The following is a 17446-nucleotide window of genomic DNA, read 5'->3' as shown; positions in this document are numbered from 1 at the left end:
TCTTACAGAGATTAAACCATTTTTCTTGAATAAATACTCCTGGTTACTATAGGCCTTCAGTTAATTTCTAGCATTCTAAGAAATTTATTTTTGACAATTTTCCAGTGTTCTTTTGGTTTCACAGAAGGAGGGGCTTGAAGAGCCCTGTTCTGCCTTCTGGAATTTGAGGCCATCCTTATGATTCATGTGCTATGTTTAAAATACAAGCATGGCAACTTTATTTCCTCTGCTCTTGACCATAATGCCAAATTTCTGCCTTGCAGTTTCTACATATCTGATGATTTGAGGAATTTACCCCACAGCTTCTGGCTTAGCCAACCAAACTTGTTTCCAACGTCCTCCTGTAAGTACTACAAGGCACTGTGGTAATACCTCTGGCCCCGCACCTTTGGATTCCATAACAGGTGACCGTTGGCATAAGGATAACCCCAATGAGATTCCTACCTTAGAAGGGCTGGAAAGAGCTTATTATGTGAACTTCAGTGTGATCTGCAAAGAGATAGTCCACTAAGCACCAATAAAATGTATTTTCAACTTTATTGGTCCTTAGTTTCCCAAAATACCCATGGCCACGTCTACACACCCTGAAAGTGAGATTTATTTTAGAGTGGAAGTCAGTGGAATGAGACAATGTTCAAACTATTATAATTAAAATATTTTATTAATTTTTACAAAAAAACACGTGCACATTGCTAGGCCTACGATCTTGACTTCTCAAGCTAGAGACAACGAATTTTACGCTTAGTTAATCTCAACAAATTCTACCCACTGCCTACTATCTCCTCTGACTCCTCCCAGGGTTTCAGCTTTGTTTTGTTTTCCTATCTGCAGTCTCTACAGGTCAGCTTTCTGTGCTCACTTATATACAGGGTCCAGACACAAGTGGCTGACCACTTGTACCCACTCCTAGAAGAACTGCAAAACAGCAATTTACCAAGATCCCTCTATTCAGGGTCCAGAGAAAACCTGATGCTATATATTCAAGTTTGCCAGCTGGCTGTGTGTGTGTTCACCCTTGATCCAACAGCTGAGGCCGGCAGAGGTCAATCCACACAGATCAAGCACAGCTTTAACAAGCCAAACCACCAGTGGATACAGGAGTAGATAATTCACGGCTCTGGAAAATGGGAAAATGGAGACCAGCTGAGCTGACATTTCAAAAGGCAGCAGACTGCAACGGCATCAACTAGGTTCCACCAATCTCCAAACCTGAAATATATGTGAGATTTTCTTCAAGAAGGTTATTTTTTACATACTTCCCAAAGTTGTTGGCAAAGGCTATCATTTGCATAAACTCAATGAGACACATTGTTCATGAAAGAGGTCAGAAAAAGCAGATTTATTACTTACAGATAGGCAGCAAAAAGAGCAGCCTAAGAGCCATGGCTCCTCCAAGACCTAGCAAAGCAGTTCAGGCAGACGCCATCTCTGTTCATGCCTCATATGCCATTACATCAGGGAAACCATGAAAACACACTGCTCTAGGGTTTATGCTCTAGACATTGCTGGGGTCGTGGGATTGAGCCCTGTAGGACGCCCTCTTCTGGAGCAGTGAGGACGTACCCAGGATCATTATAACTATTACTTCCCTGCATCAGGATATTGCATTATACCATTAACTGTGAGATCTACAAGCAGGATGGGGCAAAGCAGGATTGGCCAGGCCTATCTGGATACCTGTTCTACAGGTGTGTTCCTAGGGAGCCAACTCTAGAAGGATGGGGAAAGAAGGTTTATGAGATTAGAATTCTGGTGGACACATTTGGGGAAACTGTTGGTTAAATAATTCTAATTACTATTAACTCAGCAAAGTAATACTGAGCACTTGGTGCTGATACCAATCTAAGTATTTAAAAAAAACTTTTTACTGATTTTTCTGAGTTTCATATCATGCACCCCAATTGTATCTGCCCTCTGCCCATGCAACCTCTCCCCCCCAAAAACCCCACAAAAATTAAAAATAAAAACAAAACATAAAAACATCTCATCATGAAAGCTGTAGGGTGTTATTATGTGTCCTGCAGTCTGCCCTTTCCCCACACATCTTTACTTGCAAATGTTCACTGCAGTGAGTCATTGGTTTGGTTTGAGGCCTCTGGCGTCTGTTATACTACCAATCCTGGATCTAGGAATCCTCTCAGATATCTTGTTGTTGCCTCGTGTCATGAAGATCTTGAAGCTTTAGATCTGCAGGACCAACCCTTTCACATGCTCCAGCGGTTCACCGATGAGTTAATTGTTGGCGTGGGCCAACTCAAAGCCCTGAATCTGGGCCTGGGTGGTAGCTGAGCTGGTCAGCTACCCACATCCACATGAGCAGGGCCTATCTCCAGGGCTGCCACGGCCAGCTCACCCAGCGCTGCAGCTGGCAAGGGGGAGGGTCAGCTCTGCCGCTCTGCCTTGAGGCCGGCTCACTCACGCCACCAGGGCCAACCCTACTGGCTCCTCAGTCAAGGTGTGGGCACCACTCTACAAATAATGAACTGGACCAGGGGCAGGGCCAGGTCTCCTGACTGCCTCAGGTGGCAAAGATTGGGAAGTGCATCTTCCCTGTACCCTTGCCACCTCATGACAGATGAGTGGCGAGGCCAGCCCTCCTGTGCTTTGCCCTGGGACCAGCTCTCCCTTGCCCAGTCACCAGGGCCAGCTCTACCGTGCTTCCCAGGTGAAGTATAGGGCCTGCTCTCCTGAGCGTTGCAAACCAGTACAAGGTAGGCTCAGCTCTCCAGAATGCCACAGCCAGTGAGGGGCAGGGCCAGCACGTACAGCCTTTGGACAGTAACATGGTCCTAGGCAGCAGCCCAGACGAGGAATGTCTGCATGGTCTTTAGTGGTAATATGAGCCACAGACATCGACACAGACCCCTGCTGCTACATGGCCATGGGCCCAGACATGGCCCTCAGTGGCAGCATGGGCTGAGATTTCAACATGAGCCTGGGTGGTGGGGCAGGCTACTCCTCTCCAGCCTCCTGTCTCCAGTTCCACCTCTCTTTCCCTTCCATCTGTCCACCACATACTTGCACATTGTAATGGCTCCTGCTGCCGGTAGGCCACATGGCCGGTGGGCCCCTGGGTGTCTTCTTCCCCATGCCCGTGCCACATGGCACTTAATGTATAGGCGTACTTAAACAAACAAACAAACAAAAAAAACAACTCTTATTTATGTTTCTTATATCATCTTCTCCCTTCTCCACCCCACTCCCTTCTGACACCCCAATACCAGGTAGGAGAGAGAAAGAGTTAGCAGGAGAGGGGCCATAGTTCTCTTAGCTGCTTCCTGTTGGTTAGGGTCACTGGGCCCCTTGGAGCCAGTCCAATCCTCGTTTACAGGGTGTCCCCATCTTCTTGTCTCACAACAGTAACCTGGAAGGGCAAGAGGGAAGCAGAAGCATCCTTGTTCTTTCTCTTCCTCCATTCTCTGGGCTCTGGCATTTATTCTCTTTCTGAAGTCCTCAGATTCAAACTATCTACAGCTAGCAAGGAGCTCCTCTCAGAGCCCACATGAGGCAAGTAGTCTGCTGCTGTGGACCATCTTAATCAGTCCCACATCCCACACCTGGGACCAAAACAAAAACATGTTTATATGCACAACATTGATGTCTGTACTACATAATCTCCATGTTCTCTATGAATTCTACAGTCTGTCTGTGAATTTTAGTTTTTTAAAATCTGTAATATGTGAAAGGGCTGTTCCAATATCAAGTGTTTAGATGCAACAAATTGAAAGGAAAAGTAATGGGAAAAGAGCTTCATTTCAAGCTGGTGATTTGCAAGATGGCAGGCTATCACCTACAGTTGTAATGCCAGGTTCATGGGACCCTCAGAGACCACCAGTAGATGACTCCATGCAATAGCAAGAAAGCTTTACTATGAGAGCAGTCAAACTCGGGACCCAAGTCTCACTGATGCAGCAGTAGAGAAGTGGGACCTTGAGATCTGAGTGAGCAAGGGGTTTCCATGACAGCAAGCAGAGGGGCATATGTTTCCATGACAGCAAGCAGCGGGGGCGGGGGCCCTTGTCTTGACGTTACAGGATTAGGTAAAAGTTAGAGGGGCGAGATGACCTTCTCTGAGGCACAATTGCCTAAGGCATATGATTCTCTGAGGCACAATGGCTAAGGCATATAATCACAATGTCTATTCTTCTAAACTATCTGAAACATTGGGGAGAATTTTCTCACCTGATTCCCAACCGATTCTCATTGACTATTGCCAGGGAGATTGTCTCTATTTTCTATGAAGTATTTATTCTGTGATATTTCCTGGAGGCTGTTGCTAAGAGAGTTAACATTGTTTTCTGCTAGGTGCACATTTTGTGATATTTCCTGGTACCTAAATTCAGCTCCCAGTCAAGATGGCTCTTTATTTCAAAATGGAATTATACTGAGGCTAACTTAAACTCTTCACAGTGATCACTTTAAACCCCTTTAGGGAGAGTCTTTTGTACGTTATTATTATTATTATTATTTTAATGATATGTGGGTACCTAAGAAGTACATACCTTGGTTGTCCAGCGTTTTTGTTTTTGTTTATTATTCTTTAGTTTTTCAAGACTGGGTTTCTCTGTGTAGCCCAGGCTGGCCTCGAATTCAGAGATCAGTCTGCCTCTGCCTCCTGAGGGCTGGGCTTAAAGGCCGGTGTCACCACCGCCCAGTTTGTTTTTGTTTTCTTAAAACCTTCTCAGTAAAGTCTATCGGATCGCAGGCTGTGAACATCATATTGATCATAGGTCAGCCAGAGCTGAAGTCAAGGTGATGTGAAGGAGACATAAAAGTTCTGTGTTGATTAAAGTAGCTTGTATCTGAATTTTTTTATGGTATTTTTGGAAAACATTATTTCAGGTGTGATCTTTAGGTAAGAAGGGTTTGTGTGTGTCTAACATTTATGTGAGCTGATTTTCTTTCTTTTTTTATACTTTAATATTTTTTTTTATTTATTACAGTTTATTCACTTTGTATCCCCCTGTACTCCCTCCTTTTTCCCCTCCCAATTCCACCCTCCCTCTCTCTTCCTCACCTGTGCCCCTCCCCAAGTCCACTGATAGGGGAGGAAGACCTATCAGAAGGGGTGGTCTTCCTCCCCTTCCCTCTGACCCTAGCCTATCAGGTCTCATCAGGAGTGGTTGCATTGTCTTCCTCTGTGGCCTGGTAAGGCTGCTCCCCCTTTAGGGGGAGGCAATCAAAGAGCAGGCTAATCAGTTTTCTGTCAGAGGCAGCTCCTCTTCCCATTACTATGGAACCCACTTGGACACTGAACTGCCATGGGCTACCTCTGTGCAGGGGTTGCAGGCCATCTCCACGAGTGGTCCTTGGCTGGAGCTGACTTTCAAAATAGATAGCTGTAGTATCTTGGTCACTGCTCTATTGCTGTGAAAGGACACGACAACCAGGGAAACTCTTATTTTAAAAAAGCCTGTAACTGGGGCTTGCACACAGTTTCAGAGGTTTAGCCCATTATCTTCATGGTGGAGAGCATGGCTGCAGGCAGGCAGACATAACTGAGAGTTCTACATCCAGATCCAGGCAGGAGAATAGAGATACTGGGCCTAGCTTCAGCACTGAAACTACAAAGCCCACCACCAGTGACACACTTCCTCCAATGAGGCCATACTAATCCCTAATCCCTGTCAGGTAGACCATTCCCTGACAACTAAGCATTCAAATATATGTACCTGGGGGGGGCATTCTAGTCAAACCATCATAGATAGGTAGAGATGATAGATAGATGATAGATGATAGATAGATAGATAGATAGATAGATATGTGTGTATGAGAGAGGAAGAAAGAGAGAGAGAGATTACATTGTGTGTGTGTGTGTGTGTGTGTGTTTCTTTCCATCAAGTAGGTTTCAGAAATCAAACTCTGATCGTCAGTCTTGGTGGTAAGTATTCCTAAGCACTGAGGCATCTTCCTGGCCCTGAGAAGCAGATTTTATAGAAGAAACAGAAGTAAAGAGCAACTTCTAAGAATCAGGTCTTGACGGGAGGAGGGATTCATGTGTGCTTTATTTCTTGTTTCTTTTTGCCTTGTTAGAAATAGCACTCTATCATGAATCATGGATTCTTGCTGTTTCCAAAGTCTTAGAATTGGGCCTTCATTCTCTAGCATTCTGCTTCATCTAATAAAATACACAATCTTTGTTATTATTTCTATGTTATCAAGTAATTACTGATAACACCCCAATCTTAAGTCCTCAAACTATCAACTAGCTAAAATATACAGACATCAGAGAACCTCTAAGTTTAAAAAAAAATAATGTAAACAGAAACATACATCTTTCTGGCATGTAAAAACAGATCCCTATACTGTTTTTTCTGTTAACCTATTGTTTGCACTAATCAAGAGAAAGCATAATGCTTCACAGTGTGAGCCAAAGTTCTCTGAAGGATCAGCATCTACTTAAAGATCCTGCAGCCTGCTTGACTCACTTGAATACTGTGAATGTGGAGAGATGGAATGAGGTAAAGGGAGCCAAAATACTTGTGGGCTCATTTTAGATGCATTTACACCAACATTTGTGTCTGATCTAACATTTTCATAATTAGAATGTAAGCTTAGCAGACCTCAGGCTTCTATATTCCTAGGGCTAAGAATGCAGAAACTTCCTAAAATATAAAATACAAACTTCCCATATAAAGGCAATCTAAAATGACATCACCAATAACATGACACACGGAGTTCCAGCTGGCCATCTCTTGTCATCAAATTGAGCTTCCGGGACCAGAATTGTGTTACTTTTCATTGAGCTGTTGGCCAAAGGAGCCTCAGTGGAATCTCTAAACAACCCAGGCTGTTGCCAAGACTTGAGGCTTCTCTCCACAAACTTACAGAAAGACTCTGCTGCTTAAGACAGCACCTACACCTCATTGAACATGGAGATGTTGAGATGGTGCCTACAGAGAGCCTTCGCCCCTATGTGCTAGTGTCTTTGGTACAGGAAGGCACTCCCCATGCTATGAAAAGAGAAACATAAACACCAAACCAGCCACAAACCCTTCATCTATAATGGTGTACAAGATATGCTAGGGCAACGGTGGTGCAAAGTTTGTGGAGAAACCAACCAACAATTGATTTGACTTAATGCCCACTCTATGAGCTGGAACTGATAATACACACTGGTTGGGTTGCCAGGAACCAGAGACTAGATAGCCTGGGGACCAAGGATAAAACCAAATAATACTAGTCTTGAAAAAAGAAAGAAAAAGTGTGGTGATAAGATGGTATTTATTATTCTAACAACATTCTGTATACTCCTAGATTGGTGCCTTGTTCAGCCATCATCAGAGAAGTTTCCTCCTACAGCAGATGGGAACAAATACGGAGACCCACAGGCAGACATTATAATGAGAGTGAGAGACCTTGGAACACTCCGTCCTAAATAAGATGAAACTCCTTCCACCAGACCTCAGGGAACTCTGCAAAAGAGGAGGTAGAAGGAGTGTTAGAACCAAAGGGGATGGAAGACACCAGGAAAACAAGGCCTTCTATATCAATATGAGCAAAGCTCATGAATTCACGGAGATCTAAGCAGCATGCACAGGTCCTGCAGGGGTCTGCACCAGGTCCTTTGGGTATATATTATGGTTTTCAGTTTAGTGTTTTTATGGAATTTCCTGAGTCTGTGAACACGTGATTCTCTGATTCTTATGCCTTCTCATGGGCTCTTTTCCTTCTGTTGGGCTGCCTTGTCTAATTTCAATGTGATAGGTTTTTAAAAATTCTTTATTAATTACACTTTATTCACTTTGTATCCCCCCCTGTGGTTCCCTCCCTTCTCCTGTCCCAATCCCTCCCTTCCTCCACCCTCTGCATGCATGCCCCTCCCCAAGTCCACTGATAAAGGTCTTCTCTTCCTTCCTTCTGATCCTAGTTCCTATATCTGACAGAGGACTAATATCCAGTATATATACAGAACTCAAGAAGTAAAAACAGCAACAAATCAAGTAATCCAATTAAAAAATGGAGTACAGAGCTAAATAGAGAATTCTCAATAGAGGAATATCGAATGGCAGAGAAATGCTTAAAGAAATGTTCAACATCCTTAGTCATAAAGGAAATGCAAATCAAAAGGACCCTAAGATTTCACCTTACACCCATCAGAATGGCCAAGATGAAAAACTCAAGTGACAACACATGCTAGAGAGGTTGTGGAGAAAGGGGAACCCTCCTCCATTGCTGGTGGGAATGTAAACTTGTACAACCACTCTGGAAAGCAATCTGGCACTTCCTCAGACAACTAGGAATAGTGCTTCCCCAAGATCCAGCCATACCACTCCTAGGCATATATCCAAAAGAGGCTCAAGTACACAATAAGGACATTTGCTCAACCATGTTTGTAGCAGCGTTATTTGTAATAGCCAAAAGCTGGAAACAACCCAGATGCCCCTCAGTGGAGGAATGGATGCACAAATTGTGGTATATCTCTATGCAATGAAATATTACTCAGCAATAAAAAACAAGGAAATCATGAAATTTGCAGGTAAATGGTGGGAACTGGAAAGGATCATCCTGAGTGAGCTGTCCCAGAAACAGAAAGACGCACATGGTATAATGTGATAGGTTTTATCTCATATTTTATTTTGTTATTTTTCAAAAAATCGAATGAAAGAAAAAACCACCAGGGTAAAGGTAAGAACTGAAATGTCATTTATATCTGCTAGGAGGAGGAAAATCGTTTTTTTTTTTTTTTCCAATAGAGTCACACTGGGTAAATCAATTACTCCAGTGCAGCCCTCATGTTCAGGAGAAGATGACAAACATGCAATGGACCTCACAGGTTTTTTCATGTGCTTTTATTTGGTTACAGTTTGGTGTTTGCTTGTTTTTTCTTTTTGTGAGTTGTTTTATTGGGTTTGAAGGGGTGTTATAGTACTGGAGTTTGTTTGTTTGAGAAAGAACTTAAAGTTGGGTGAGTGGAGGGGGGAGAGGATCTGGAAGGATTTGAGGGAGGGAGAGTATGTGATTAAATATATATTTAAATTTGGAAACTATTTTAAATAATAAAAATATTAGGAAAAAAAGGGTGAGGCTGGAGCTGAGGCAATCTGCCATCCAAAGCCCACTGCAGCGATGGCCCAGGCTAAGGCTGCCTCAGCCATCCCAACCCACCCCAAGGTATGGGACGGCCCACCAAGCTGAGATAGCAGGCCACTCTAAGCCACCCAGATGCCCCACAAGCTGTGGTGACCCACTACCATCCCTCCAGGCTTGAGGTGTGTGTGGGAATCCGACCAACCCATTGCACCCACTAAGAGCTATGCTTAGAGGCCAATTAAATACACAGTAGCAAGGGGTTCCCGGCTGGTTCCTCTCACCTCCTCAGGCAGTCAGCCCCTCCTTCCCACCCTGGGGCTGTGGCGGCAGGAGACAAAATGTCAGGTAGCCAGCAACTCAGCAACTCCTCAACCAGAGCCCTCCGTGTTGACTAGTGCTGCCTCAGCCAACTGTTCCCAGGGGGAGCTGTCCATGGTGCTTCTTCCTGCCTCAGGCTATAGGAACCTTTCCTGCTTTAGAATGCCTATTGCTCTCACCATGAGAGCTGTCCATGCTTTCCTATCTCAGCCTACTGCCTTCACAATGACATCTTTGTACATTCTGGACACTTTGTATACTTTATATCCCCTCAAGGCAGAAGAGCTGCCAGATCTCTGCCTGAGGAAGCTCCAGTAGCCCAACCCCACACCCATCGCAGACCTCTGAAATTGTCATCTCCAGCCCCTCGGTAGGACTCACCCCGAATTATGCAAATTTGAGGTGAAAATACTGGACAAAGCCTGCCAATCACTGAGCTTCCTACTAAAACCCACCAATCACTGAGCAAAAAAACTGACCAATCCCTGAAGAGAAAAGCCCACCAATCCCTGAGCTCCCCAAAGCAAAGGAATTAAAATCCCACCAATCCACATTCTGGAAATTCCCGACCCAGAAAGCTCCACCCCCTATGAAACGCTATAGAAAGGCTGTGTTTGCCCCAGTTTCCTGCTGCCTTCTCAGGGGAGCAGAGGCAGCCACTCCTGGATTCAATAAATCTCTTCTAAGAGCTTTACTGCCTGCTGTGACTCACAAGGAGAAAGAAGAAATGAACAAGGAGTGGAGCTCAGACTCCAAAGCTCTTCCACTTATCAGGGGTTGGAGCAACCCTCCCTTGGGAACTGCAAAATCTCTGCTGAGGAGGCTTCTTCTCAGAGCTGTGAGGTTCCTGGGCTCCTGTGTCTCAGGATACCCTTGGAACTCTGGGACTCTGTCCCACCTCAGAGCTGGGATACCTTTCCAGTCCTTGTAGCTGTGACTCAGATTTGTGGCCCTCTGAGCTGTGAGTTTTGGGGACAGCCCACCCCATCAGTAAGGCAGGCCAACAACACAAAAACATTTGGGGCCATGACTGGGATTCACACCCTTCAGAGCTGTGGGTTTCCAGCACACCCTTGCATCTAGGTACCAGAAGGCAGGCCAACAAAAATAACAACAAAAAGGGAGCTGGAGAGATGACCTAGTGCTCTTCCAGAGGACCTGGGTTCAATTCCCAGCACCAAGTAGAGGCTCATCAGCCTCTCTTAACATCAGTCCTAGAGGATCAGCATTCTGTTCTGGCATTCATGGGCACCACAGTTAAATGTCACACAAACACCCATCAAAATAAAACGAAAAAAAAAAACAAAACAAAAAAAAACAAAAACAAACCTCATTAAAAAAAAGTCTAAAATTTATAGAAGGAATTTTCCCACTTCGCTATAGTCTGCCAACTGATGCTCCCACCAGTGCGTTTGGTAAATGCCTTGATTTTTTTTTTCTTTTCTTTTTCTGGGGGGACTATAAACGTTGATCTAATCTCTTTTACGTGAAACATATCATCCAGGATAAATTGAATCCCCTACGCTATAGCTATTCCCATATGGCTTAGAATAAGTGGTTATGGTTTTATATCAACAACAGTCTAGGTCATTTTATATAAAACCTGTCTAGGCCTTCATACATCTAAGTAGAAAACTGAGGCCATATAGAAAGTTTTCATTATTAGAAATAACAATTTCAAACAGTCCTGTGAAACACGTTTTCATGAGTTCTAGGATTGAGCGCTGTGTTCCGGTGAACTCCCTAGGAAGCCTCGGTGAAGCCGTCCGGAACTCAGGCTTGATCTATTTTTGTTTGTTTTTCTAGACAGAGCTTCTCCCAGAGATAGCCTGCTTCTGCTCCCAGGTGCTGGGACTAGAGGCTTGGGCTTATTCAACAGGCAGGCATGTCAGGCGAAGGAGACATCTATATGACTGTGTTCTTGCTTTCTGAATCCCAAACGAGCACAAATAAGCGTTGGCCCTGCAGTATGGAATTTTCATTTAGTAGTTCCTGAGCGCCTACCCAATGCCGCAGGCTGACACTGCAGTGAAAACTGACCCTGTTCTCAGGGAGCTTACGGCGCGGGGAGACCTTTTTTTAGCATGTTAAATCATACAATCACCCCAAACGGATCGTCACGAACTCCAACCCTGGGAACTCTGCCTTTGGCAGGAGAAAGGCACACGTGACCCTGGATCAAGCCCCTGCAAGCGCCCCTCGGCGGCCCCCGAGAAAGTGGAGGCACCCGCCGCAGGGCGCGCCGCAGCCGGACTCCGGGGTGTCGCGGGGCTGTGACGCACTGCCCCGCCGCCCCCTCCTCGGCGCCCCCCCCCCACCGCCTCCGAAGCAGTGCGCATGCCCGGGTCTCCCTCCGCCCGCAACCGTGGCTGAGCCGTCTCCCGCTCGTCGGTGCCCACCCGAGGAGCCCCGCCGTCGCCGAAGCCGTGCTCCCCACCGCCGCGTCGGGCGAGCAGACCCTCGCCGCGAGCCCGCGGAGGCCGACGAGAGGATGGCCACATCCGGCGTGGAGAAGAGCAACAAGAAGAAAACCGAGAAGAAACTCGCCGCTCGCGAAGAAGCCAAGCTGCTGGCGGGTTTCATGGGCGTCATGAACAACATGAGGAAGCAGGTGCGGGCGGGCTGCGGGGCCGAAGGCCGCGGGGCGGGGCGGGGCGGCCGGGCCTGGACGCCTGCCCGCCGCGGGGCTTCCGAGGCCCACTCGGCGAGGACTCCTGCGTGCGGCGGGGGCCTCTCCGGGGGCGTGTGCCCAGCCGGGAGCCGCCTTCGGCTGGCGGGCGGTGACGGCGCCCCGCGAGGTGCAGCTGTCAGAGCGAGGCTCCTCGCCCCGCCGCCCGTGTCATCCGAGAGGCACTAGTTGACAGGTCCTCCCCCACCTGCTCCTGTAGGGCGAAAACAGTCACCTGGTAAATAAGCCTTTTCTAAGGGCTGTGGGCGCCGCTGTGTCCCGGAGGATCTCTTTTGTTCGGGCTTTGGTTTTGCGGTGTAGTCGTGATACTGCAGCGCGTCGCCGAAAGGTGGGTGATGAAAGGCAGGTTTTAACCGTGGAGGCGGTAGATAGGTGGGTCTCCGCCCCCACCACCAGCGCGCACACACACACACACACACTCTCTCTCTCTCTCTCTCTCTCTCTCTAGATTTTCACCTCTAGTGGCTGGTAAACATGGGAACACCGCTTTGTTGGTGACACAGATGGAAGGAGGTTCTGGGGATATTTCAGTTTGTTGACTCTGATTCTGTTTTTCATGAGGGCAAAGTACCGCGTAAGCTCGAGTGCTTGAAAAACCTAATTCGCCTCTCTGGCGCTTTTGCTGTGAGTACGGAGAGCTGAGGGATTTGAGATTTATTTAGGAAGATGCCAACTCCTGATTTCTTCAAGCAGGCACTAGTCGCAGTAATCTTCTCTTTGTTCACCACCTGGCACAGTGCTCCTGCGTGGTAGATACTGTGTTCTCGGATGCCTAGATCATTTTCTGGCTTTTATGTTAAAATAGCTGGGAATGGCCAACTTCATTTTTTAAATATGTATGTTTTCTCAAATCGTGTTCTTCTCACACCCTTTTTTGTGGTTCTACAGAATTGATCATTTGAGATTGCAGGTGTCTTTAATCTGATAAGTGCCAGTGGTGGTAATGAAACCAAGCTCGCTAGAGCTTAAACTTGTTTAAACTGATTCTGGTATACGCCCACTCCCCCAAACCTTGTCGTCCACCCGTGGACTGACGCTTTGTAAAGCATTACCTCATTCCTGAAATAAATAGGCTACAGCTAAGTCATAGCATCAGGTGTTAACTTGAGAAGATTGTCTGAGCCTGCATGTTTAGTTCTTTACTTTTAAAATTGATTCATTATTTCTTAGTCTCAGCTTTAGACTATTGTGACATCTTTTTATTGTGAAAATAGAAACACAGTTATTAGAGTTCCTGAAAAATCAAGGTTATGCTACTGAATAAGAAAAAAGAATAGGGCTACTTGGTGAGCCCTGGGGATATGACCCTCCTACTGTGGCTAATTTAATCTACCTGATTTTTTAAAAATCATTGACCTGGGTGCTTTTCAGACTCCTGTAGCATTTTTATCAATTTGGTGGATTCCTGAATTTTAAAAAGATGCATATTTTTAAATTGTATTGATTTACATTATTTAGTATTGTTGGGCTATTACAGACACCCATAGCATTTTCAGCACCTAATGGATTTCTGTATCTTCATCTTAGTTAGGGTTTTATTGCCACGTTCTGCTGCTTGCTGGGGCTGGAACATGGCCCCCTTGCTCAAATACATTTTCACCAGCTTTCTGTTGTCCATGGTTTCCTTTTACCGCCTAACTGAAACTTGACCTGTAGACCAGGCTGGCCTTGAACTCAGAGATCTGTCTGCCTCCACCTCCTCAGTACTGGGATTAAAGCTGTGTTCCACTAAGCCTGGTCCTAAACTTTTAATTCCTTTTCACAAGTTGGAAGCTTAATTGGGTGGAGTCTTGCCCTGAGGTCACCACTCCATTTATTAGATATAGGATCAGGCTTTTAAAACTTTTTATCTCCTTGAGCACAAGGACCATTCCAATTCCTGGTGCCCCTTTTTTCCCCTCAAACTGTACATTTTGTATTTTTCCTTGCTTAGCTTCCCTCTTTTCAAGGGCAAAAAACAGTTACATTCTTCACCAGAATATCACAAGAATGGTCTCTGGCCCACATACTTATATTTTTCTCTCTGGAGCCATTGGGGCAGGCCCCCACAGTTCAAATCACCTTACTGTATTCCATGTTTCTACTAGGATGGCCCATTAAGCCCTGCTTTCCTAATCCAAGATCCCAAAGTCCACATTACTCCAAACAAAAGCATGGTCAGGCTTATCACAGCAATGCCCCAGTCCTTGGTACTGACTTCTGTCTTAGGGTTGTTAGGGTCCAAGGATTGGGAAATAATCCACTAGGAAAACTAAATTCTAGCCAACAAAAAGTGTCTTTAAAATCTGCTATGTCAGTGAGATGGCTAGGTTTGGGCTCGAAACTGTGTCACCAGGTAGAGCAGGACAAATTTTTAAAGCAATAAACCGTAAATTAGGTGGGGAGCCCAGCCATCCAATCAGATAAACGCACACAGTTGCCGTCTTCCACCCCTGGCATCTTAAGGGGAATCACTTGCTATCCTAAGTTGGTCTCTATGTCACATATCTCAGATGGCTTTTTTGACAGCTTGGTCAAGGCCAGCCAGTCAGTCGCTGCTAGGTCCTGGTCCTGGCTAGGTGCTAACCAACAAAGTGTAGGGTGAGATGTTGTAGTCTAGATTTGTCTGGGACATTTGACTCGGAAGCTGTTTCTGGGACTTGGAGCTGTTTCTGGGAAATTAGCTTAGTACAAGATGGAGATTATATACAAGATGAAGTCTCTGTAGGTGAGGAGGCTCCCAACTGAGTTTTATTGCTGTGAAGAGACACTGTGACCATGGCAGCTCATATAAAGGAAAACACTTAATTGGGGCTAGTTTACAGATTCAGAGGTTTAGTCCATTATTGGCATGGTGGGAAGCATGGCAGCATGCAGGTGTTGGAGAGGTAGCTGAGAATTTTACATCTGGAAAAGCAGGCATCAGGAAGAGAGAAAGACACTGGGCTTGGCTTGAGCCTTTGAAGCCTCAAAGTCCACCCCCAGTGACACTTCCTCTAGGAAGGCCACACCTACTCCAACAAGACCACACCTCCTAGTAGTGCCATTCCTTATGGGCTTGTGGGAGCCATTTTTATTCAGACCACCACGTTTTATGTTGTTTTTTTTTTTAAAAAAGATGCATAGTTTCACTTTTATCGTTTATATATATAGTGTTGCTTATAACACAGGAAAGATTTAATCAAGAGTGACTGTTAGGAGTGTTCTGTTCTTTGGTAAGTATTTTGTATCTAAAATTTGTGTTATATTTTGTTTCCTTTTAAACCTCATTGTGTTGCAGATGAAGATGATGTGTGTTTGGATGATAAGGATCCTCCGAATATATCTAGAAACATTCTTTTAAAGATTTCAGAATACTCTGAGATTAGCATACCTCAATTCCAATCCCTACCCTATTGCTAATTTGTTCTATGGATTTAGGTAACACAATTTAGGTCATTTCTTTTATGTACTGCTATATGAGTTCATTTTGTGTTCCTATAACAAAATACCCGAAGAGTAGTAATTATGAAGAAAGCAGGATTATTTAGTTTCCAATCTGAAGGTCCGAGACATTGCCAATATCTTTTCAACATCTGATGGGGACCAAATAGTACACTGTGAAATTCAGAAAGAAATCAGCTTTGTGCAAAAGTAAGCATGATTATGAGAGAACAGCTGAGGCTGAGGGGAGTGACAGGCATACTTAAAACAGCCCACTCACATGGCTAAGCTACTCACTTGTTTTTATAAAGAGTGTTGTGTACATGTAGATAGTACACATGAGTGCAGGTGCCTTCAGAGGTATCAGATCCTCTGGACTTGATTGAAGGTCCAGGCATTTGTGAGCTATCCAGCATGAGTGCTAAGAACCAACTTGGGCCCTTTGCAGGAGTAGTGTGAGCTCTTAACCACTGAGCCATCTCTCCAGCCCCAAACTCACTGTTCATGAGGGTGGATCCCTTAATACCTAGTTACTTCTGAAAGGCCCCACCTTTGTCCCATTGTTTAATTACCAGTGTATGTAAGTTTCAACATTAGTTTTAGTACATACAAAGCATAGAAGTAGCATTCTGCAGACACAGCAGCCTTAGCGTTCTGGGTTTTGTACCTTTTCCTCCAGTATCCTGGTCATTTCTATCCTTTTGTTTTTAAAGATTAAGTATAAGATTTATGAATCTGAAACTCAGTAATTATAAAGCAAATACATTTCTAATAATAGGACTAAAATGTGACCAGTACAAAAAAGGTTCCCTGTGCTTTCTCAATCACTTTTCCCCATGATAACCACCATTTTCTGATCATGAATTCATGTTTAGAAATCAACATGGACTCATGCAGTATATGCTTGGGTTTATTTTGTTTCCCTTTTTTCTTTCATACACCTCCGGGGATTAAACTCAGGGCCTTGTGCATGCTGAGCAAGCGCTGTACCACACTGAGCTGGGCCCCAGGATCATGCTTCAGTTTCTTAAAACCAACAGTAGTGGATTTTATCTGTTTTTTTAGGATAGTACTAACTAGCTTATTCCTTATTATACAAATACGTGATGATTTATCTGGTATATTGAGAGCTATGAAATGAAATCCTGTTTCAAAAAAGAAAAAGGAAAAAAAATTTAAACACTGTTTTGAAGAAAGAACATGAAGTTGGAGGGTAGGGAGAATCTGGAAGAATTTAGGGGAAAAGATGTTCTTAGCATCAAGAACACATTGAATGACATTCTCAAAGAATAAGTAAAAACATTAAAAAAAGATTATTGCTTTGAACATTTTTATGTGTCTTATGGTATGTATATGTTTGTGTTTTTATTGGGAAATGCCAAGGAGGAAAGTTACTGGGTTATTATAGAGAGCACACCACATTTGGTTTTCACACATAGCTTTCAAGTTTTCCAGCCTGATTGTGCCAAATGTACACATCTGACAGCTTGTTGTTGTTGTTTGTTATTTTAGCTCTTCTGGTGAGAGAATAGTGGCATCTTATTTAATTAGACTGTCGTTTGATTTCCCTAACCTTTTGTTTGGATTAACTTTACTAATAAGGCTCTACAAAGCTGGATCATAGTCACTGTTACTTATATGTAGTTAATGTGCCTTCTTATATTAATAACGCACATGTGTTACTATTGTAAGGGACATGTCTTTAGAGTATCACTGGAGTTTGCATTTTTCACTATGAAATGAGTTCAAGTATAATTGCCATTTAAAGCCTTGTGTTACACCTCTATTGAGAGTTCTTTGAGAGAAACACAAAGCCTATTTGAGAATTAGATAGGCTTGCTGTTTAAAATGATTATGATTTTGCAGTTTCCTGTTTAAGTATAGATTGCTGTGTTGTGGTCTCTAAAGATTTTTTTCAATTTATTCTTTTTAACTTAGTGCATTTTATTTTGATTAAATACATTGTTCACTCTCCCTCTCTAACTACTTCTGATTCTCCTGTGC

At 44.4% G+C, this 17446-nt stretch overlaps 1 protein-coding gene and 1 long non-coding RNA gene across 4 annotated transcripts in view; one reads left to right on the top strand and one right to left on the bottom strand.

Moving 5' to 3' along the window:
- Positions 1-7205: 7205 nt before the first annotated feature.
- LOC132649740 (uncharacterized) lies at positions 7206-12389 on the bottom strand. Its single transcript, XR_009588256.1, has 2 exons — positions 12255-12389; positions 7206-7415 (listed from the first exon to the last, which is right to left on the bottom strand). It is a non-coding gene; the product is annotated as an uncharacterized LOC132649740 (long non-coding RNA).
- Klhl7 (kelch like family member 7) overlaps positions 11666-17446 on the top strand; it is a 57433-nt gene continuing 51652 nt past the window's right edge. The window contains exon 1 of one of the 3 annotated variants that reach the window (XM_060373989.1): positions 11666-11962. In XM_060373989.1, the coding sequence (XP_060229972.1) occupies positions 11843-11962 (120 nt within the window). In that variant the 5' untranslated portion in view covers positions 11666-11842. Of the gene's footprint in view, positions 11963-12232; positions 12369-17446 lie in introns of those variants that run through there. The other 2 variants (XM_060373990.1, XM_060373991.1) reach the window with 2 other exon arrangements.

Source organism: Meriones unguiculatus, chromosome 21 (genome assembly GCF_030254825.1).
Source record: "Meriones unguiculatus strain TT.TT164.6M chromosome 21, Bangor_MerUng_6.1, whole genome shotgun sequence".
Classification (NCBI taxonomy): domain Eukaryota; kingdom Metazoa; phylum Chordata; class Mammalia; order Rodentia; family Muridae; genus Meriones; species Meriones unguiculatus.
This window is presented reverse-complemented; position numbering and strand designations above follow the sequence as displayed.